General features: G+C 46.2%; 1 protein-coding gene across 4 annotated transcripts in view; it reads right to left on the reverse strand.

The window, feature by feature from the left end:
- LOC126251689 (protein scarlet-like) overlaps window positions 1-23,514 on the reverse strand; it is a 327,742-nt gene that overhangs the window by 154,724 nt on the left and 149,504 nt on the right. For all 4 annotated transcript variants that reach the window (XR_007545773.1, XR_007545771.1, XR_007545772.1 and 1 more), the window contains one exon: window positions 5,824-5,962. Coding sequence is in view for 1 of the 4 variants with exons in the window: in XM_049952276.1 (XP_049808233.1) it covers window positions 5,824-5,962 (139 nt within the window). In the remaining 3 variants the exon portion in view is untranslated. The remainder of the gene's footprint in view (window positions 1-5,823; window positions 5,963-23,514) is intronic.

Here is a 23,514-nt window from a genome sequence, read left to right on the forward strand (position 1 = left end):
CTACAACAGCAGAACAGGAATAGGATTTGTTATTAGCACCAAAGAAAGGCCAGAGCGAGTTACTCTGAACAGTTCGGTGATAGGTTTGTTCTCATTAGAATCGATAGCAAACAGACACCAACAATAATAATTTGTATACACCGCCATAAGATAAATAGTGCACTCTGTTAGAGATTAACAGTTCAGTCAAGGTTTATTTTTTCAACAGTCCATATGGAGTACATGAAATGATTACATTTACAGAGAAATGGCACAAGCGGTTTTGAGGTACCAGGTATTGCCCAATGCTGGAACACCCATATTAGTACGTGGTATAGCCTCCATGGGCGTCCATGCAGGCGCTGACTCTTGCATCCAGGCGATCGTACAGAGCGCGAACACTGTCCTGTGATACATTACGCCACACCTGCTCGACCTGTTCATATAGAACTGTAAGAGTTATTGGTTGACATGCCGCACGAGTCACCTCTCGTCCCATCATAACCCACACGTGCTCGAATGGAGATAAGTCCCGAGACCATATTAGCCAGGGGAGTTGCAACACGTTGAGTTTCACAGGCTGTGTGCGGCTATCATTATCCTGTTCGAACAACATACACTATGTGATCGAAAGTATCCGCACACTTGGCTGAAAATGACTTACAAGTTCGTGGCGCCCTCCCTCACTAATACTGGAATTCAGTATGGTGTTGGCCCACCCTAGCCTTTATGACAGCTTCCACTCTCGCAGGCATACGTTCAATCAGGTGCTGGAAGGTTTCGTGGGGAATGGCAGTCCATTCTTCACGGAGTTCTGCACTAACGACGAAACATCCCAAAGGCATTCTATAGGATTAAGGTCAGGACTCTGTGGAGGCCAGTCCATTACAGGGATGGTATTGTCGTGTAATCACTCCGCCACAGGCAGTGCATTATGAACAGGTGCTAGATCGTGTTGAGAGATGGAATCGCCATCCCCGAATTGCTCTCCAACAGTGGAAAGCAAGAAGGTGCTTAAAACATCAGTGTAGGCCTTTGCTGTGATAGTGCCACGCAAAACAACAAGGGGTGCAAGCCACCTTCATGAAAAACACGACTACACATAACACCATAGCCTCCGAATTCTACTGTTGACACTACACGCGCTGGCAAATAACGTTCACCAGGCATTCGCCATACCTACACTGCCGTCGGATCGCCACATTGTGTACCGTGATTCGTCACTCCACACATCTTTTTTCCACTGTTCAATCGACCGATGTTTACTCTCCTTACACCAAGCGAGGCGCCGTTTGACACTTACCGGCGTGATGTGTGGCTTATGAGGAACCGCTCGACCATGAAATCCACTTTTCTCACCTCCCACCTAACTGGCATAGTACTTGCAGTGGATGCAGATGCAGTTTGTAAGTTATGTGTGATGGTCTGGATAGATGTCTGCTCTCTGTCAGTCAACAGACGAGGTCGGCCTGTGCGCTTTTGTACTGTACGTGTCACTTCACGTTTCCACTTCACTATCACATCGGAAACAGTGAACCTAGGGATGTTTAGGAGTGCGGAAATCTCGCATACAGACGTATGAGACAAGTACCACCAAATCACCTGACCGCTTTCGGAGTCCGTGAATTCCGCAGAGCGTTCCATTCTGCTCTCTCACGATGTCTAATGACAACTGAAGTCACTGATGTGGAGTACGCAGCTAATATGAAGAACGTATATTTTGGGGGGTGTCCGGATACTTTTGATCACATGGTGTATCACCTTCGTGTTGCAAGAACGGCAAAAGAACTGGTTTAACACGCTTTATGTACCGTGCGATGGGTAGCGTCCCCTCCAGAAACGCCAAACGTGAATAAGAATTGTAGCTTATCGCATCCCACACCATAAGCTCTGGGGTGGGGCCAGTGTGTCGTCAATGAATGCCCCCTATGAAACGGCAGTCACCAGGTGTACGTCGTACGCGCAGGCTGAATCTGCCTTCATCGCTGAAGACCATGCCGCCCATTCCATCTTACAAGTTATTCTCTCACGGCACTAGTCTAGCCGTGCACGTCGATGCTGTCGTGTGAGTGGAGATAGGCTAGAGGTGTACGTGCCCATAATCCCACTGCTAATAACTGGTTCGAAACAGTTCGTGTACACACTTCTGGTCTCACAAACCCTCTGATCTGTGCTTTGGTAGCTCTATGATTTGCCACTGATTCTCCTACAATACGACGATGCTCCCGGGCGTCTGTGCTGCGTGAAAGTCGAGAACCTCATCTACGGATGTGAGAATGTTCACAACATTGCTGCACGTCCAAACTCGCTCATTTGACTGCAGGACGAGAGCACATCCGTGATATAATTACCTGCCTCCTTCACACGTTGCACCACACTGACCCTTCTGGGTGTCAGCATTCCCTATTAAAGGGCAGACACAGATGGTACTCTGGTAGCTATACCACTACGCTATCCGCTGGTGAACTACGTTGAAACCATAATCAGTACATCTACTACCCCCAGGTGGCATATGCCGTCACCAGATCAAAATCGGCGTCTTCTTTCCAAGTGTACTATTTTTTTTTCTGCAATGTATGCTTGTGGACGTCACGAGAATGAGATAAGGGTATTTGATGGGTAATTCAGTATATGAAGAGAGATGATATGATAATGATCATGTGGGGTAGTAATGAAGTAACAAACGATGGAACAGAGGGCAGAGTTATGGCAGACTATGGGCTCGGTTGTAAAAATGAGAGACGTGAAAGACTCATTGAGTACTGCAATAAATTCCACTTTGTAGGAGCTAAAATCAAAAGAAGAAGATATATACGAGGATTGGAACTTAAATAATGGCAACTATTTATTTACAGCTCGTACAAAATAGATACATGTTCAAAGTTTTACTGACCTTCAAAATAGTTACCAGCATTGCGTATAACCGATTGCCAGCGATGTGGAAGTCGTAGGATACTCTTAGCAGTGCCGGTTGTGTTGACATTTCGAGCGACGCGGTCTATTACCCGACGAAAGCAGTTCTGAAGCGAATGCCGTGAAGTGTTTCCTTCAGTTTAGAATTCGAGTTAAACTCACGAGGGTTCAAGTCAGGGGAGTGCAGTAGATGGTATAGCACTTACCAACCCCATCAGTCTAACAAATCAAAACAGCTTGCACGGTATGTGCTTCAGCACTGTCCTGCAAAACGATAGTCAGGTCCTGTAGAAAGTGTCATCATTTCTCCCTCTATGCTGTTGATTTTTGGAACTCAACGTACGAACAGCTTAGAGACAGAAGTGATGACACTTTTTGCAGGACCTGACCATCATTTTGCTGGACAATGCTCAAGCACGTACAGTGCAAACTGTTACCGATTTGTTTGACTGATGAGGTTGGTAAGTGCTGTACCATCTACTGCACTCCCCTGACTTGGACCCTCGTGAGTTTAACTCGAATTCTAAACTGAAGGAAACACTTCACGGCATTCGCTTCAGAACAGCTTTCGTCGGGTAATAGACCGCGTCGCTCGAACTGTCAACACAACCGGCACTGCTAAGAGTATCCTACGACTTCCACATCGCTGGCAACGGGTTATACACAATGGCGGTGACTACTTTGAAGGTCAGTAAAACTTTGAAACATGTATCTATTTTGTACGAGCAGTAAATAAATAGTTGCCACTATTAAAGTTCCAACCCTCGTACTCTGAGAAGGCCCTGAGACACTGGAAGATCCCCTTTGGATTAGATCATGGTGAGACAAAGATTCCGAAATCAGACATTAGAGTGTAATGCGTTCCCAGGAGTGGATATAGACTCAGATCACGAGTAAAGAGGAAGAATAAGCTGAAGTTTGAGAGAATCGTCGATAAAGATCATTTTGGAAGAGTCAAATCAAATCGCTCTGAGCACTATGCGACTCAACGTCTGAGGTCATCAGTCGCCTAGAACTTAGAACTAATTAAACCTAACTAACCTAAGGACATCACACACATCCATACCCGAGGCAGGATTCGAACCTGCGACCGTAGCGGTCACGCGGTTCCAGACTGAAGCGCCTTTAACCGCACGGCCACACCGGCCGGCGCCATTTTGGAAGAAGTAAGACACTGAAGTACTGAGGAATGATCGCTTGAAGTTCTCTAAGGATGTACATACTAGAGTAAAGACTGCCACAGGAGGGCATTCAGTTGAAGAGAAATGGACATCACTAAAAAAGGTAATCACAGAAGTTGCAGAGACAATCATGGGTAGGAGGAAGATAACTGCGGAGAAACCTAGTGTAAGAGAAGAAATACTTCAATTGATTGACAACTGGAGGAAATGCAGTCCCAGAAGAAATGCAACAAGGAGAAGGTCATTTTATTGGCAAGTAGTGTGATAGGTAGCTCATTACTGAAGTAGCCTATGATACCAAATTCAGAAGACAGTAAAGGCTGCCCGGTCACGTCAATACACAGCGTATCCCGCTCTGGTGACACTGCAGACGGGTATTCTCGCGTCGTTCTTACAGACCTTGGAGAAAGAGTAAATCCCATCATGCCCCACACGTCTTCAAATTGACGAGATATCTGGCAATCTTACTGGCCTGAGCAATTGTACACCACGATGTGCACGTTGCGTCGCAGCAGCCGCATGTGAACGTTCATTGTCCTGCTAAAAAAGCTCACTGCCTTCCTATCGAAAAATGGCAGTACCATGGTTTAACATTTTAAGCCATGTATCGGGCACTGGTTAATTTACCCTGCAGAAACTCTAAATGTTACCAGGAGTTGTAATTAATCCCCCGCCCCATGCACACAGCATGTAGCCTGAGATGGGACCTGTGTATCGTTTGCGAATGCACCCTGGTATAGGAAGCTCACCAGGCGTACGCATTACAAGTGTATGTCCATTACTCTCATCACTGCAGATAACAGAGCGCCATTCCACTCTCCAGTCGACTTTTCTAAGATACCAGTGTAGGCATGCTTGACGATGTCATGGTATAATGGCCAGCGGCCCAAGTGATGTTAATCCTGGTCGTAGCAGACGATTTCCAGCGGTTCCAGATGAAACAGCCGATGCAACATGTGCCCGGATTTCTTCCTTGGATGATGTGCGGTCAGTCACTGCTGCTTGCACAATCCGTCGACCTTGACGAGCGTCTGTATCACGCGGACGTCCACAGGTGTGAGAATGTTCTACAGACCACTATTGAAAGCAGCAGTACACAGCCGATCCACTATGCCTAACATGTGTGGCTATTTGTCGGCACGTGCATCCAGCATCCCGGAAGCAATGCGATCCCTTTGAAATGGCTGAGGTTGCTGAACAGAAGCACGTAATAGTCAGTGGGACATGACTGTACTGAAGAATGACTGTTGCGAATACTGTACACCTCTAAACTCAACACAGTTACTGCCTGCAGAGTAAAACTAGAGGATGCCTCCAGACTGTCATCTGATCGCCGATGAGCGGGACAAATAAATCACTAACTGAACGCAACAACCCCTCACATGCACGTGTTATACTCTGGTGTCACTGAATATAGTCCTTGGGGAGGGGGGGGGGGCTGTGTGGAAGGGGCAGCACTTTTTTCCATTCAGTGTTCAGGATAAAGATGTGGAGAGACCAAGCGCGAAACGGCTGCAGGAAAAATGTAAATTGCTAAATAAATGCAGCTGGGTGTGGTAGTTTCAGGTCAGATAGACGTGAATGTAAACAAAAAGGGAAAGGAGCGAGACTGAGAGACACGTGATAAAGATGCTGACGGATAGAGAAGAATGTGCATGTTACCAAGGCGTTGCGTTTAGTGGGGTATGACCGTGATACCGTTGAATAGGGGCGATTTCAAACCCGCCCTGGGTGGAGGTGGTGTACTCACCGCCGTTGACGATGCGCCGGTGTTGGAGGCTGCGCCTCCAGAAGCCGCCCCGCGAGACGGCGTACACCGAGACGTCGCGCCACGTCAGCGTGACACCGGGGGAGCGGCCTCCCAGCGGCGACATGGCGAGCGGCGTCGACTGCAACACGGGAGACGGCACACCGTTCTACAAGCTGGCGGGCAGAGCAGGGCAGGGTGGACAAACCTCGACGATACAGTGTCTAGCATTAACTGACCGGTCGTAGCATTGTGATCACTGCCCGCCGCGACACCGTGGCAGGTGGATGCGCAGACGGCAGAGCACGTGTGGGGGGCGGGCGCTAGTGGTGGGGGTTGTGGGAAGGCGATGTAGAGGAAATGCTGAGCGCTGGAGGAGGGGGTTGTGGGAAGGCGATGTAGAGGAAATGCTGAGCGCTGGAGGATACGCTAGTGGTGGGGGTTGTGGGAAGGCGATGTAGAGGAAATACTGAGCGCTGGAGGATACGTACTGCTCTAAACTGAAACCTGCACTCTCATTTTTCTTAAATACACAAATAAAAAAAAGTTTTGCACCACCTTTATTCCGAGAGTTCCGGAACCTGTACAGAAAATTGGAATAGAGACCAACATAAACATCATTTCCACCCTTCTCATTCCTCATGAAAACCACACATTGCATGTTGTACCACCATTCAGCGAGACCTTCAGAGATGGTGGTCCAGATTGCTGTGCACACCCATACCTCTAATACTCGATAGCACGTCCTCTTGCATTGATGCACACCTCTATTCGTCGTGGCATACTGTCCACTAGTTCATCAAGGCACTGTTGATCTAGATTGCCCCACTCCTCAACGGCGATGCGGCACATATGCCTCAGAGTGGTTGGTGGGTCGCTTCGTCCATAAACAGCCCTTTCAATCTATCGCAGGCATGTTCGATAGGGTTTATGTCTGGTCGAGCGGTGTCGTTTTCCTGAAGATTCAAAAAATGGTTCAAATGGCTCTGAGCACTATGGGACTTAACCTCTGAGGTCATCAGTCACCTAGACCTTAGAACTACTTAAACCTAACCAACCTAAGGACATCACACACATCCATGCCCGAGGCACGATTCGAACCTGCGACCGTAGCGGTCGCGCGGTTACAGACTGTAGCGCCTAGAACAGCTCGGCCAACCCGGCCGGCTTTCCTGAAGGAAGCCATTCACAAGATGTGCGCGATGGGGGCGCGAATTGTCGTCCATGAAGACGAATGCCTCGCCAATATGCTGCCGATATGGTTGCACTATCGGTCAGAGGATGGCGTTCACGAATCGTATAGCCGTTACGGCGCCATCCATGACCACCAGCGGCGTACGTCGGCACCACATAATGTCACCCGAAAACAGCAGGGAACCTCCACTTTGCTGCACTCACTCGACAGTGTGTCTAAGGCATTCAGCCTCACCGGGTTGCCACCAAACACGTCTCCGACGATTATCTGGTTGAAGGCGTATGCGACACTCATCGGCGAAGAGAACGTGATGCCAGTCCTGAGCGGTCCATTCGGCATGTTGTTGGGCTCATCTGTACCACGCTGTATGGTGTCGTGGTTGCAAAGATGGACCTCGCCATGGACGTCAGGAGTGAAGTTGCGCGTCATGCAGCCGATTGCGCACAGTTCGCGTCGTAACACGACGTCCTGTGCCTGCACGAAAAGCGTTATTCAACATGGTGGCATTGCTGTCAGGTTTCCTCCGAGACATAATCCATAAGTAGCGGTCTTCCACTACAGTAGTAGCTCCTGGGCGGCCTGAGCCTGACATGTCATCTACGGTTCCTGTCTCTCTGTATCTCCCCCATTTCCGAACAACAGCCTTTGGTTCACTCCGAGACGCATGCACACTTCCCATGTTGAGAGCCTTTCCTGGCACAAAGTAACAACGCGGACACTCCGGTACTGACCGTCTAGGCATGGTTGAACTACAGCCAACACGAGCCGTGTACCTCCTTCCTGGTGGAGTGACTCGAACTAACCGGCTGTCCGACCCCCTCCGTCTAATAGGCGCTGCTCATGCGTGGTTGTTTACATCTTTGGGCGGGTTTAGTGACATCTCTTAACAGTCAAAAGGACTGTGTCTGTGATACAATATCCACAGTCAACGTCTATCTTCAGGAGATCTGGGAACTGGGGTGACGCAAAACTTTTTTTGATGTGTGTATTAAGTAGGGCCCGTCTACGCCCACGCTTGCATGGTGACCCTTCGAAAAAAACCTGGCATCCCTGCTTTGGTTAGTGTCTAAAACTAATCCCGCAGAGAATGCAGCCATTTATTTTCGCCTGACTTCTTAGCCAATTGTAACTTTCAGAGAAGCATCATGAATGGCGAATTTTGAGTAAAACCTACACATTTCTCTTGTTGCCATGTTAAAATGTGCTTCTTTTGCCAAAACACAGCGGAGATTACACAGTCTCAACTCACTAATATACTGTGCAGATGCAATTGCTATAAGATTTATAGTTTATTACAGGAGGAACTGAGGAAAAGTAAGATCATTATCTTACAAAAATTCACGACCTCAGTACAAAATAAATATGTAATGTCTTCACTGACGTTGCTCCAAAACCCGTAGCATTTCTCGTTCCACCAACTATCGATGGCCCTGAAATATTACACGCTTTCATCGAAATTGTTTATAGTTAGTTTTACATAATAGCTATATTGCTTAATACTCTCCTCTTTGTGTGTTATTATTTGCGAAAATCTCATTATTTCGATATCGAAATACCATTTATGAAATACGTAGAATGTTGCAGATATTTCAGTCTGGCATTATCGCTGGCGCGTCACGATCGCAAATGAATGTGCTACATCAATTTTATTGAGATGTGTGACAGATAGAGACCTCCGCCACGGTCTAAAGAAAAATTAAGTAAGCTAAATTTCATATGCAGCAACATATTACGTAATATGCATCAAAAGTAAAATCATAGAGTTCCCTCTTTTTCATTGAAAATTTTTCGAATTTCGCGTAGTGTCTTACTTTCACATAAATATCATAATAATTATGACCATTATCGAAATGATGGACACATCTTCATGAAGCTGCCACATACCGCTGCAAGTAAAACAAAAATGAAATTTTTACCGAATAGTTCCTGTAAAAGCGTTTGAGAAAGACTGCAGAACGTGCACCTCGATTCTGCCACGCCAACCGGGCAAAAGATGACAGACACGGTGGGCCTCACCTTCCAAACAAACTAATGAACACGACCAGCGCTTTGAACGAGAACTGGTAACCGAGCATCGCCCAGCTCATTCCGTGTGGACTCCAGTGGGGCGAGAATGTTACGCCGTAAGGGAAGTATACAAGCAGTGCACAGACATATAGTCAATCGTTCTAGCGAAGATATGGCCTGCGAATGGGGAAATCCACTGGTATAAGCAACTCCCAGCAAAGCCAGATTGGTTACAGCATGGCGCATGGAAATGGGTACCTCAGAAAAGGCGAAGCATTCGTTGTTATGCAAGTGGCATGAACGTCTATGGGAAGTGGTTGAAACTACGAGAAGGTGACAATTTGTTGAAAGTACACTCCTCATCACCGAATGTGGAGGTCGGCGTCCCATCAGCCCATAATTGGGTGACATGTGCGTGGAAATCTGCTGCTACATACACTACTGACCATTAACATTGCTACACCAAGAAGAAATGCAGATGATAAACGGGTATTCACTGAACAAATATATTATACTAGAACTGACATGTGATTCCATTTTCACGCAATTTGGCTGCATAGATCCGGAAAAATCACTACCCAGAACAACCACCTCTGGCCGTAATAACGGCCTTGATACGCCTGGGCATTGAGTCCAACAGAGCTTGGATGGCGTGTACAGGTACAGCTGCCCATGCAGTTTCAACACGATACCACAGTTCATCAAGAGTAATGACTGACGTATTGTGACGAGCCAGATGCTCGGCCACCATTGACCAGACGTTTTCAATTGGTGAGAGATCTGGAGAATGTGCTGGCCAGGGCAGCAGTCGAACATCTTCTCTATCCAGAAAGGCCCGTACAGGACCTGCAACATGCGGTCGTGCATTATCCTGCTGAAATGTAAGGTTTCACAGGGATCGAATGAGGGGTAGAGCCACGTTCCGCTGTTCAAAGTGCCGTCAATGCGAACTAGAGGTGCCCGAGACGTGTTACCAACGCCACTCAATACCATCATGCCGGGTGATACGCCAGTATGGCGATGACGAATACACGCTTCCAATGTGCGTTCACCGCGATGTCGCCAAACACGGATGCGACCATGATGATGCTGTAAACACAACCTGGATTCATTCGAAAAAAGACGTTCTGCCATTCGTGCACCCAGCTTCGTCGTTGAGTACACCATCGCAGGCGCTCCTGTCTGTGATGCATCGTCAAGGGTAAACGCAGCCATGGTCTCCGAGCTGCAAACGCCGTCGAAATGTTCGTGTAGATGGTTGTTGTCTTGCAAACGTCCCCATCTGTGGACTCAGGGATCGAGACGTGGCTGCACGATCCGTTACATCCATGCGGATAAGATGCCTGTCATCTCGACTGCTAGTGATACGAGGCCGTTGGGATCCAGCACGGCGTTCTTTATTACCCTCCTGAACCCACCGATTCCATATTCTGCTAACAGTCATTGGATCTCGACCAACGCTAGGAGCAATGTCGCGATACGATAAACCGCAATCGCGATAGGCTACAATCCGACCTTTATCAAAGTCGGAAACCTCTGTACACGAGGCATCACAACAACGTTTCACCAGGCAACGTCGGTGAACTGCTGTTTGTGTATGAGAAATCGGTTGGAAACATTCCCCATGCCAGCACGTTGTAGGTGTCGCCACCGGCGTCAACCTTGTGTGAATGCTCTGAAAAGCTAATCATTTGCATATCACAGCATCTTCTCCCTGTCGGCTAAATTTTGCGTCTGTAGGACGTCATCTTCGTGGTGTAGCAATGGTAATGGCCAGTAATGTACTTCTTGGAACCCACCAATGATGTGTATTATCTGTGCTGTATTGCTTTTCAAAGGCGCCAAAACGGTATTAGGCAGTGGTTATAGTGTTCTGGCCTGTCAGCGTGAAATAACCACGCTGCTCAACAAAAATTTGGTATAGTATTGTAAAATGTAGTGTAAAACATTAGATGTCTCATTGACCTAGGCATTTCGTGCATTATCCAGTTAGAACCCATATACTGGATGGTGATTACTACTGGGATGGTTTGTGGCCACCTCCCAGTCTCATAAACATACCGCTGCTGCAGAGGCATACTGCCAGCAGCCCCGTATCAGCCACATCTTCATTCAGTTTGCGTTCAGCGCTGTAGTAATATGTAATGTGTAGAGGCATACAACACTTTGATACAATCAGGATACTGCCTTTACTTTCAGCAGGTAATGCACGGCTAGATGCTGGCGATAGGTTACATGCCACTCAAAGTGGTATTTCTAAAGTGTGATGACAGACCTCAAAGTGGTCGTCCTCATATGACAACACCAATACACGATCGTTACCTCTAACTCAGCTCTGCTGCGCGGAATGTCCGCGCGGTTTAGGGCGCCATGTCACGGATTGCGCTGTCCTTCCCGTCCAAGGTTCGGGCATGGGTGTGTGTGTTGTTCTTAACATAAGTTAGTTTAAGTAGTCTGTACGTCTACGGACCGATGACCTCAACAGTTTGGTCCCTTACGAATTCAAACACATCTGAACATTTTTGAACTCTCAGCTAGCAGGCGCCCAACGTCAACTGCCAGAAATATTGGAATTAACTTCTCCCATGCAACAGGGACTCGTATCTCGGACCGAGGAGTGCACAGAAGATTGCATCAGGGTAGTCTACATTCCAGAAGACCACTGAGAAGTCTTACACTAAACCAACGGAACCGACGTAGTCTAATGACCTGAACTTCCGTACATCAACATTGGACCTGTGCAGTTTGGAGTAATGTCATATTTGCTGACGAGACCAGGACTGGTTTGCGACCAAACACTAGACGTGTTTGGGTTTGGAGAAGTGCTAGACGACAACAGGAACGCCGATACGTTCTGGAAGTCCATCCGTTTGCAAGTGGAAGTGTAATGTTCAGGCGGGAAATAATGATGGGACGGTAGACACCTGTGATTCCCATCTACGGCGATTTGACTGGTCCCCGATAGCTACAAGAGATCCTACAAAGGATTGTACGGCCCTATACAGACGTGAAGTCTGTGACAACCATCATCCTAGTCGATGACAAGGCAAGGTCTCGGTATCTTCAAAGATGCAACAACAACCGAATGCACTGTCCAGCACAGTTCTCAGACATGAATACAATTTGAGCTTGCATGGGGCCTGTGGAAGGTAGCCACTGCACAGCGTCCGAATCCAGCTGACAATTTTCACGACCTCATTGAACCTGCCATGGAGGAGTGGGACATTACCCCAAATAAACTTAACGGTCTCATACAGAGTATGCCTCGCAGACTGGGAGAACGTACCCATGTGTGGGGAGGACACACTTACCACTAGAGACTAATAATCATCACTATGCGGTAATCATTTTCAGTGTTTCGTTTCCATGATGTACACTTAGGAGAGAGCCTGATTTGTTTTGTAATGATTTTTAAGTAACCAAAGTCGTTCTTTTTTCAGAAGGATTTATGTTTATTTTGTTAATGAGGTACTCTGCAGGCGTCAGTGGGTGTACTATAAGAGGTCATTGTAGTGAACTCTACGATATTACAAACTTTTGTTGAGGTGTGTATTTTAATAATGAAAAGGCAATATTTCATTTACTTGCGATTATTCTAGTAAATAGTTTTATGGCTACCGATATTCAGTTCACTAGGTTATTGCTCTTGTCAAGTCTAACTCAATTCAGTTCATTAAATGCTAAGATTATTAAACTGCAGTTCGTTAAAGTGTGTTCTACAGATCCATTCACGTTCCTCTAGTGAACTAAAGAAATAGATTTTCTATCATAGCAGTTTGTACAGGGTGTTTCAAAAATGACCGATATATTTGAAACGGCAATAAAAACTAAACGAGCAGCGATAGAAATACACCGTTTGTTGCAATATGCTTGGGACAACAGTACATTTTCAGGCGGACAAACTTTTGAAATTATAGTAGTTACAATTTTCAACAACAGATGGCGCTGCAAGTGATGTGAACGATATAGAAGACAACGCAGTCTGTGGGTGCGCCATTCTGTACGTCGTCTTTCTGCTGTAAGCGTGTGCTGTTCACAACGTGCAAGTGTGCCGTAGACAACATGGTTTATTCCTTAGAACAGAGGATTTTTCTGGTGTTGGAATTCCACCGCCTAGAACACAGTGTTGTTGCAACAAGACGAGGCTTTCAACGGAGGTTTGATGTAACCAAAGGACCGAAAAGCGATACAATAAAGGATCTGTTTGAAAAATTTCAACGGACTGGGAACGTGACGGATGAACGTGCTGGAAAGATAGGGCGACCGCGTACGGCAACCACAGAGGGCAACGCGCAGCTAGTGCAGCAGGTGATCCAACAGCGGCCTCGGGTTTGCGTTCGCCGTGTTGCAGATGCGGTCCAAATGACGCCAACGTCCACGTCTCGTCTCATGCGCCAGAGTTTACACCTCTATCCATACAAAATTCAAACGCGGCAACCCCTCAGCGCCGCTACCATTGCTGCATGAGAGACATTCGCTAACGATATAGTGCACAGGATTGATGACGGCGATATGCATGTGGGCAGCATTTGGTTTACTGACGAAGCTTATTTTTACCTGGACGGCTTCGTCAATAAACAGAACTGGCGCATATGGGGAACCGAAAAGCCCCATGTTGCAGTCCCATCGTCCCTGCATCCTCAAAAAGTACTGGTCTGGGCCGCCATTTCTTCCAAAGGGATCATTGGTCCATTTTTCAGATCCGAAACGATTACTGCATCACGCTATCTGGACATTCTTCGTGAATTTGTGGCGGTACAAACTGCCTTAGACGACACTGCGAACACCTCGTGGTTTATGCAAGATGGTGCCCGGCCACATCGCATGGCCGACGTCTTTAATTTCCTGAATGAATATTTCGATGATCGTGTGATTGCTTTGGGCTATCCGAAACATACAGGAGGCGGCGTGGATTGGCCTCCCTATTCGCCAGACATGAACCCCTGTGACTTCTTTCTGTGGGGACACTTGAAAGACCAGGTGTACCGCCAGAATCCAGAAACAATTGAACAGCTGAAGCAGTACATCTCATCTGCATGTGAAGCCATTCCGCCAGACACGTTGTCAAAGGTTTCGGGTAATTTCATTCAGAGACTACGCCATATTATTGCTACGCATGGTGGATGTGTGGAAAATATCGTACTATAGAGTTTCCCAGACCGCAGCGCCATCTGTTGTTGAAAATTGTAACTACTGTAATTTCGAAAGTTTGTCTGCCTGAAAATGTACTGTTGTCCCAAGCATATTGCAACAAACGGAGTATTTCTATCGCTGCTCGTTTAGTTTTTAATGCCTTTGCAAATATACCGGTCATTTTTGAAACACCCTGTATTTGTTGAACACGCTGCTCCAATCGCAGAGCCGCAAATGTTAACAAGACGTTTGCCGTAGAATTTTGTACGCTCAACGAGGCTGCCGCTGTTATTCCTTGCGATGCTTAAACTTGAGGAAGGAATCAGAGGAGGTTTTCAGACAGATTGGTGACTACCATGCTCTGCAGCGCTCTCCGTGGAGATATGACCACTGGTCTGCATAAGATGAAAATTTAGATTTGATGTAACGACTTTATCTCAGAAAATTCTTCCATGTATAAAGCCGGACTGCAAGCTGCCTCAAACCCACGATCTTCCTCACAGATTCCAACCGTCTGAATGCTGTCTATTTGCAGTGGTAACCATCTCGGTAGGTTTTGTCGAAGAAAATTACTATGTTAAGTATCGTGGAATTTATTTACTTTACATCAACAGAACGCAGCAGTTCAATCCAGAACAAAAGTTAAATCATAACGAATTCTTCTACTTGCATACAATGAATCAGAGATTACCTAATGTCACCGAGTAAATGCAGCACTCATAGGAGTTTATATATTGTTATCGCTGCTTGCAACTAACTCGCAGCTCGTTAAAGAAATTTTATTTATAAAAGTTGCGCAAAAGACTTCCTCATCGTACTCAAGCCTGTATATATAATAATTTCGCGATATAATTCCTGAAACTGTTCGGTATTTCAACCCTGAATCTGACGTGATGCATACAGCCACGGCCTTCTCACTTGTGCCAAACTCATCACGAGTTTTCACTTGTACGGAACGTCCTCGTTATTTATTGGGTGTATCTTAATCTCAGCCTTCTCACAGACTTTATCCTTCTACGGCTCCTTCTCATTATACCATGGAAGTTACGTCTACATCTACATCTACATGACTCCTCTGCAATTCACATTTAAGTACTTGGCAGTGGGTTCATCGAACCACAATCATACTATCTCTCTACCATTTCACTCCCGGACAGCGCGCGGGAAAAACGAACACCTAAACCTTTCTGTTCGAGCTCTGATTTCTCGTATTTTATTTTGATGATCATTCCTACCTATGTAGGTTGGGCTCAACAAAATATTTTCGCATTCGGAAGAGAAATTTGGCGACTGAAATTTCGTAAAAAGATCTCGCCGCGACGAAAAACGTCTTTGCTTTAATGACTTCCATCCCAACTCGCGTATCATATCTGCCACACTCTCTCCCCTGTTACGTGATAATACTAAACGAGCTGCCCTTTTTTGCACACTTTCGATGTCCTCCGTCAATCCCACCTGGTAAGGATCCCACACCGCGCAGCAATATTCTAACAGAGGACGAACGAGTGTAGTGTAAGCTGTCTCTTTAGTGGACTTGTTGCATCTTCTAAGTGTCCTGCCAATGAAACGCAACCTTTGGATCGCCTTCGCCACAATATTATCCATGTGGTCTTTCCAACTGAAGTTCAAAAAATGGTTCAAATGGCTCTGAGCACTATGGGACTCAACTTCTGAGGTCATTAGTCCCCTAGAACTTAGAACTACTTAAACCTAACTAACCTAAGGACATCACACACATCCATGCCCGAGGCAGGATTCGAACCTGCGACCGTAGCGGTCTCGCGGTTCCAGACTGCAGCGCCTAGAACCGCACGGCCCCTTCGGCCGGCCAACTGAAGTTGTTCGTAATTTTAACACCCAGGTACTTAGTTGAATTGACAGCCTTCAGAATTGTACTATTTATCGAGTAATCGAATTCCAACGGATTTCGTTTGGAACTCATGTGGATCACCTCACACTTTTCGTTTTTTAGCGTCAACTGCCACCTGCCACACCATACAGCAATCTTTTCTCAATCGCTTTGCAACTGATACTGGTCTTCGGATGACCTTACTAGACGGTAAATTACAGCATCATCTGCGAACAACCTAAGAGAACTGCTCAGATTGTCACCCAGGTCATTTATATAGATCAGGAACAGCAGAGGTCCCAGGACGCTTCCCTGGGGAGCACCTGATATCACTTCAGTTTTAGTCGATGATTTGCCGTCTATTACTACGAACTGCGACCAATACAGTCGCCCAATTGAGACGATACCCCATAGGCCCGCAGCTTGATTAGAAGTCGCTTGTGAGGAACGGTGTCAAAAGCTTTCCGGAAATCCAGAAATACGGAATCAACTTGAGATCCCCTGTCGATAGCGGCCATTACTTCGTGCGAATAAAGAGCTAGCTGCGTTGCACGAGAACGATGTTTCCTGAAACCATGCTAATTACGTATCAATAGATCGTTCCCTTCGAAATGATTCATAATGTTTGAATACAGTATATGCTCCAAAACCCTACTGCAAACCGACGTCAATGATATAGGTCTGTAGTTCGATGGATTACTCCTACTTCCCTTCTTAAACACTGGTGCGACCTGCGCAATTTTCCAATCTGCAGGTACAGATCTATCAGTGAGCGAGCGGTTGTATATGATTGCTAAGTAGGGAGCTATTGTATCAGCGTAATCTGAAAGGAACCTCATCGGTATACAATCTGGACCTGAAGACTTGCCCGTATCAAGCGATTTGAGTTGTTTCGCAACCCCTAAGGTATCTACTTCTAAGAAACTCATGCTAGCAGCTGTTCGTGTTTCAAATTCTGGAATATTCCATTCGTCTTCCCTGGTGAAGGAATTTCGGAAAACTGCGTTCAATAACTCCGTTTTAGCGGCACAGTCGTCGGTAAAAGTACCATCGGCACTGCGCAGCGAAGGTATTGACTGCGTCTTGCCGCTTGTGTATTTTACACACGACCAGAATTTCTTCGGATTTTCTACCAAATTTCGAGACAATGTTTCGTTGTGGAACCTATTAAAGGCATCTCGCGTTGAAGTCGGTGCCAAATTTCGCGCGTCTGTAAATTTTAGCCAATCCTCGGGATTTCGCGTTCTTCTGAACTTCGCATGCTTTCTCCGTTGCCTCTTCAACAGCGTTCGGACCTGTTTTGTGTACCATGGGGGATCAGTTCCATCTCTTACCATTCCTGTCATTCTGCCCAGTAAGTTTTTCTACATAAGCCTCCTCACATCTGTTCTGCAGGGCAACATTTCTTAACAGGCCAGCAAATTATCCGCACCATCTAGTAAAACAACACTTAAACGCTTCTATTCTCTTCTTTTCAGGATTTGGCACATTCTATGATTTACTTCTATAAGTCGTGCACTCCAGACGTACACATCACAGGTTTCTTTCTTTTTTTTGCATTAAGGCCCATGTTTGATACAAGTAAATTTTTTTTGGCAGGAAATAGCTTCTCGCTGTGCTAATCCGTTTCTTACAACCTCCTTCCTTCATCTGTCATCCTATTTGCTACCTTGGAAGCAAAATATCGCCAGTTACAAGTACACTCGACATTGATAGTGCTGTACAGGGTATTTCAGAAAGACTCGCCTGATTTCAAAATTCCTTATTCATAAAAACTTGCTACAAACATGGCATGCATTGCAAAATACTCACAAAATCTTACAAGTTTTATTTACGCTATTACAAATGGCTCTGTGTGGGCACCAACAGCAGCACGAACAACATCTAGACGATAGCTAAACTCGTCATAAACTTTACACTATGTATCTGCTTTTACAGAAGTTAAGGCGTCAGTTATTCAGTTCTTCACTTCTTCTTTGTCAAGAGGTAAAAGGGAGATGAAACCCCTTTGCTTCACATACGCCCGCAAGGAAAAATCGCATGAGGTCTTGTCTGGCGATCTTAAAAGCCAAGAATGCAGGGTATTGTCTCGGGCCTTACGTGCCCTATCTAGCTTTGAGACAGAGTGTTGCAGACAAACCGACGTAAGTTGTTTCGCCAGTGTGGTGGAGCTCCATCCTGTCTGAAAATGAAGAAGTTGGAGTCCTCCTGAAGTTGTGGAAAAAGCTAGTACTGCAGGCTTTGAAGATAGTTCATTCCAGTCACTGTGTTCTCCTCGAAAAAGAAGGGACCATACAGTTCTTCAGGAGCAATATCACACAAAACGTTCACTTTGGATGAGTCTCTTTGGTTCTCAGTAATGTCATGAGGGTTCTGGAGTCACCGTATGTGCACGTTATATAGGTTTGCTTTACCGCTAACATGAAATGTTGTTTCATCACTGAAAATTAACTATGGTAAAAATATATCGTTATCCATATCGTCAACCAGAGCATTGCTGAACATAATTCTTTTTCTTTTATCACCAACCCAAAGAGCTTGCACTAATTGTAGTCTGTATGGTTTATAGACTAAAAGTAGCGTTAACACCCGCCAGACTGTCGTATGATGCATTGCCAGTTTTCTGCTTGCGCGGTGAGGAGATTTCCGTGGACTCCGCTCAAACGTTTGCCGAATTGTTTCCACCGTGTCATCAGAAGTTCGAGGTTGACCTGGTCTCTTACCCTTGCACAAGCATCCTGCCTCTCCAGATGGCGATTCCACCGAGGAATGTTTTTATGTAAGGCGGAACAATGCCAAACGCCGACGAAAAGCACGCTGGACTGAAATTACTGACTCGCTCTTTGGAAAGTGCAGCCTTCTGTTGAGCGGACGCCATCTTACTTCTGATTGACTGAAAACCGAAAGACGCATTGACTGACATCTAACGGCACTTTCCTGAAACTCTAGGCCACGTCCATTCAAACAACACTCATTTCCTAGCCGGGACGTCCCATGTTTCGTAATTGTTACCGTCCGAAATCAGGTCATTCTCCTTGAAGTCCGCAGCTCATGGTCGTGCGGTAGCGTTCTCGCTTCCCACGCCCGGGTTCCCGGGTTCGATTCCCGGCGGGGTCAGGGATTTTCTCTGCCTCGTGATGACTGGGTGTTGTGTGCTGTCCTTAGGTTAGTTAGATTTAAGTAGTTCTAAGTTCTAGGGGACTGATGACCATAGATGTTAAGTCCCATAGTGCTCAGAGCCATTTTTTTCTTCTTGAAACACCCTGTATGTCTCCTGTTCAGTGGTTGGACAAGGAGAGGTCCCCAGAGGTGTAACTGACTTGTTCAAATCACAGACACGGTGTTTTAGGTTAGTGTTCCAGGTATCAAATCCTACAGTCATTGATTCCGGTGTGAGTGATCGTCAAAAATGAATTTCCAAATTTCTTGTGAGCAGCTAGAGCCTTAAAAGCGGTGTTAAGTTTCAAAACGAGTCTGTAGCGTAATGGTAAAGTAGTTTGCTTGGTATGATGAAGACGGCGGATTCACGTCCTGTCGAGTAATATCTACCTTTCTGTTTACATGTTAATCGAAATGATTCTGACCATTAATTTAATTTAATTTCCTGTTTAAAAATACTTTTCTTCATTTCTAATCCTTTTCCACTTCGTTCTAATCATCCATATCTTTATTATTTGCTCTCTTTTTTCTTCATTTTATTTTTTTCCGTGTTGTATCTTTACCTATATGATTTTAATTATTTTTATGTATTTACTTCGACTTTATTTCTTTCTTTTCATCATTCCATATATTCGTCCGCATTATTGCAATCGTTACTTTTGTTATTCATTTTTCTTGAATTCCATTTTATTTGTAAAACCTTTTTTCGTTTAAATGCGACAAGAATACAATTGTAAATGTTTATATGACGAATACCATCCAAGAAAAGTATGTCTTGTAATCAGTAATAAATTTTTACATGACTGCCAATACAAACAGATTATGCCGTCTTTTGTTTTCATCCCATAGATCAGTATTTCTGAACATTTAGATATAATGACAAATAAATAAAACTTATTACAATCGCATGCAGAAAGATTCCAAATGGAAAGACATAAAAGAAATTAAAAAATGAAAGCAATCAAAGGGGTTCTGCCATGTTTACAATTATTTGGCAATGACGTGTGTGCAGGAGGATAGGTCACGATGGACAAACGTGGCAGGAGTCCCGTGTCGGTGAAGTTGCTGCGGACTGAGGCGAGCCACATGTTGTCGCAGTTGGCGGAGAAATTCCGGCTGGTCACCAGTAGGGTTCGGCAGAGCGTCGGTAGCCACGAATTTTCCCAGCAGGCGTATTGCTTCGCCATAAGCTAATTCGGCTGAAGAAGCATCCAGGTCTGGCTTGAATGTGCTTCGGAGTCCAAGTAATACCATAGGAAGTGTTTTGGCCCATCCGGTGTCATGACACATTAGGGCAGCTTTTAGGGTATGGTGCCATCGCTCTATTAAACCATTGCTGGCAGGGTGATACCTCGTCGTGCGGTGGTGAAGTGTGCCACAAAATTTTGTCAACTCTCGAAACAAATCGCACTCGAATTGACGTCCCCTGTCCATGGTAATGTGCAGCGGGCAACCAAAACGTGACACCCAGTGTGTGATGAAGGTGAATGCGATAGTTTCTGCCGTAATATTGTCCACTGGTGCAGCTTCTGGCCATCGAGTGTACCGATCAGTCATCGTAAGTAAGTAACGGTGACCATAGGATGATGACAGTGGACCAACAATGTCAAGGTGGACATGCGTGAATCGTGCTGTCGTGATTGGAAAGCTTCCTACCGGTGAATGGGCGTGGCGATTTAGGCCACAGGTAACGCGTTGTTACTAAATGTGTCGTAGCTCGTATGCCTGGGTGACATAAGTTGTGCAGCGAATGGAAAGCGTCCTTCCGAAATTCCAGAGGTAGGAAGGGTCTCGGCTTCAATGTGGACATGTCACAATATAGCTTTACGTCGCTTCCAGGAATGTCTACCAGCTGCAGGTCCAGCGCTGATTCACCATTTGACAGAATCGCTTGTAATTCCGCATCAGCTTGCTGGGCTGCAGCGAGGTTGGTGTAATCGATCGTATTGGCGCTGCTGCTGACTCTGGACAAACAGTCGGCCACTACATTGTCGATCCCAGACATATGCTGTATATCAGTGGTAAACTGAGAAATAAACATGAGTTGGTTGTGTTGTCTGGGGGAACAGTTCATGTTTTTCTGACCGAATCCATATGTTAGTGGCTTGTGAGCCGTAAAGATAACAAAGTCTAGTTGCGATCCGAAGTACTTGACAGATTCGTAAATTGCCAGAAGTCTCTGTCGTATGCGCTCCAAAGTCTTTGTGAGGTTGTCAACTTGCGTAAAATGTGTTCAAATGTGTGTGATATCTTATGGGACTTAACTGCTAAGGTCATCAGTCCCTAAGCTTACACACTACTTAACCTAAATTATCCTAAGGACAAACACACACACACACACACCCATGCCCGAGGAAGGACTCGAACCACCACCGGGACCAAACTTGCGTGAAAAAGTGCGAGTGGCTGCCACGTGTCACTACATTGTTGTTGCAACACAGCGCCGTCTGCGGTCTGGCTAGCGTCGACTAGCAGAGCTAATGTGGCGGTAGGATCTTCTTGGACGCTTCAAATGCGACAGTCATTTCGTGAGTCCAAGTTATTGGCGCGTTCTCCCTTGCCTTTCGGACCAGTTAGCGCTGCGACTAAAGGTTCCTGCAGCTCAGCAGAGTGTGGCAAATGGCGGCGGAAAAAAATTTAACACCCCGAGGAAACGCCGTAGTTCCCTGGCTGTGGCGGGCCTCGGAATGCGCGAAATGGCTTCCACCTTTTCAGATAGTGGTAGCGATCCTGCCGCAGAAATTCTATGTCCGAGAAAGTCTACTTCAGGTTGACCAAGGATACATTTTGAGGTATTGATCACGATTCCGTAGTGTTCCAATCGCTTGAATACTTCGGTTAGATGGTGACGATGTTCCTCAGCTATGCAAACGCAAAAGGTAAACCCTGTAGCACAGAATCTATGAAGCGCTGCCATGTCTGTGCGGCATTCCTCAGTCCAAAAGTCATGAACATGCTCTCGAATAAACCAAAAGGAGTGATGATGGATGTCTTTGGAATGTCACGTTCGCCTACAGGTATCTGTGTGTAGGCCTTTGCACACTCTGTCACAGTGAACACTACAAAATTGTTAAGGCTTTCGTGGCCACTTGTTGACAAACTGCCTATTGGCTTCTGTCTCGGGTTCTTCGGCCGACGTTCATCTAATGATTTTTCTGACGTTTCGCCAGCACGAGTGGCTGGCATTGTCAAAGCTTCACCCTCCATTGCCGGTGGTGAACTGGAGGTGAGCTCGCGGCCGCAGACTATATGTACATGGCGCACCAACGTCCGAGGGCTTCTCCGCGGTCATTTCCGGTGCGGTTCTCCTCTTGCTACCTGCGACGGTCGTTCGCTGCAGTACGGGAAGCCAGGATCCGTTTACCTTAAGGCTTTCCTCTTTCTTGTTGAAACAGTTCGCGTGTTTTTGTATTTCTACAGCTTCTCTGAACAGGCGCGTGTGATAGTGCTTCTCTACAGCTAGAACTTCCGTGTCGGCGAATTTTATTATGTGGTCGGTACCATTCAGTGCGTGCTCTGCCACAGCCGATTTCTCCACCTGCCCCAACCTGCAATGTCGCTTGTGCTCTTTGATCCTGGTGTTAATTGATCGTCCAGTCATTCCGACATAAACTTTTCCGCATGTGCTTGGTATACGGTATATTTCCGACCTTGCAAGTGGGTCTCTTTTCTCCTTCGCCTCATCTAAGACACTCTTTGATCTTCCTTGTCGGTTTGAAAATCGTCTTTACGCCATATTTGCGCAATGTACGGCCGATTCTGTCCGTCACTCTGGGAATGTATGGCAGAAAGGCCGTACCCGACATTTCTTTTTCTGGTTCCTTGCATCGCCGAGTGTTGAGCTCTGTTACACTTCTAATGTAATTTGTGGAGTACCCATTGCTCCTCAGGACAGTTTCCAGGTGTTGCATTTCTCGTTTGAGGTGTTGCGGCTCACATATTCGTCCTGCTCTCGTTACGAGCGTACTAATCATGCCTATTTTCTGGCTCGGGTGATGGTTTGACAGTTTGTGCAGGTATCGGTCCGTGTGTGTCGGTTTTCGATACACGCTGTGTCCCAGGTTTTCGCCTTCCCTTGTGACCAGCACATCTAGAAATGGCAGTTTCGTGCCCTTTTCTACTTCCATGGTAAATGTTATGTTGGCATGGAGGCTGTTCAAGTGTCTTAGGAAGTCACCGAGCTGTTCATCACCATGGCTACACACCACGAAAGTATCATCGACGTACCTGTACCACACCTTAGGTTTGCAAGTCGCCGAGTCCAGTGACGTTGGCGCGCCAGGTACATATAGTCTGCCGCCGCGAGGTCGCCTCCAGTTCACCACCGGCAATGGAGGGTGAAGCTTTGACA

The sequence above is a fragment of the Schistocerca nitens genome, chromosome 4 (genome assembly GCF_023898315.1).
Source record: "Schistocerca nitens isolate TAMUIC-IGC-003100 chromosome 4, iqSchNite1.1, whole genome shotgun sequence".
NCBI classification, from domain to species: Eukaryota; Metazoa; Arthropoda; class Insecta; order Orthoptera; family Acrididae; genus Schistocerca; species Schistocerca nitens.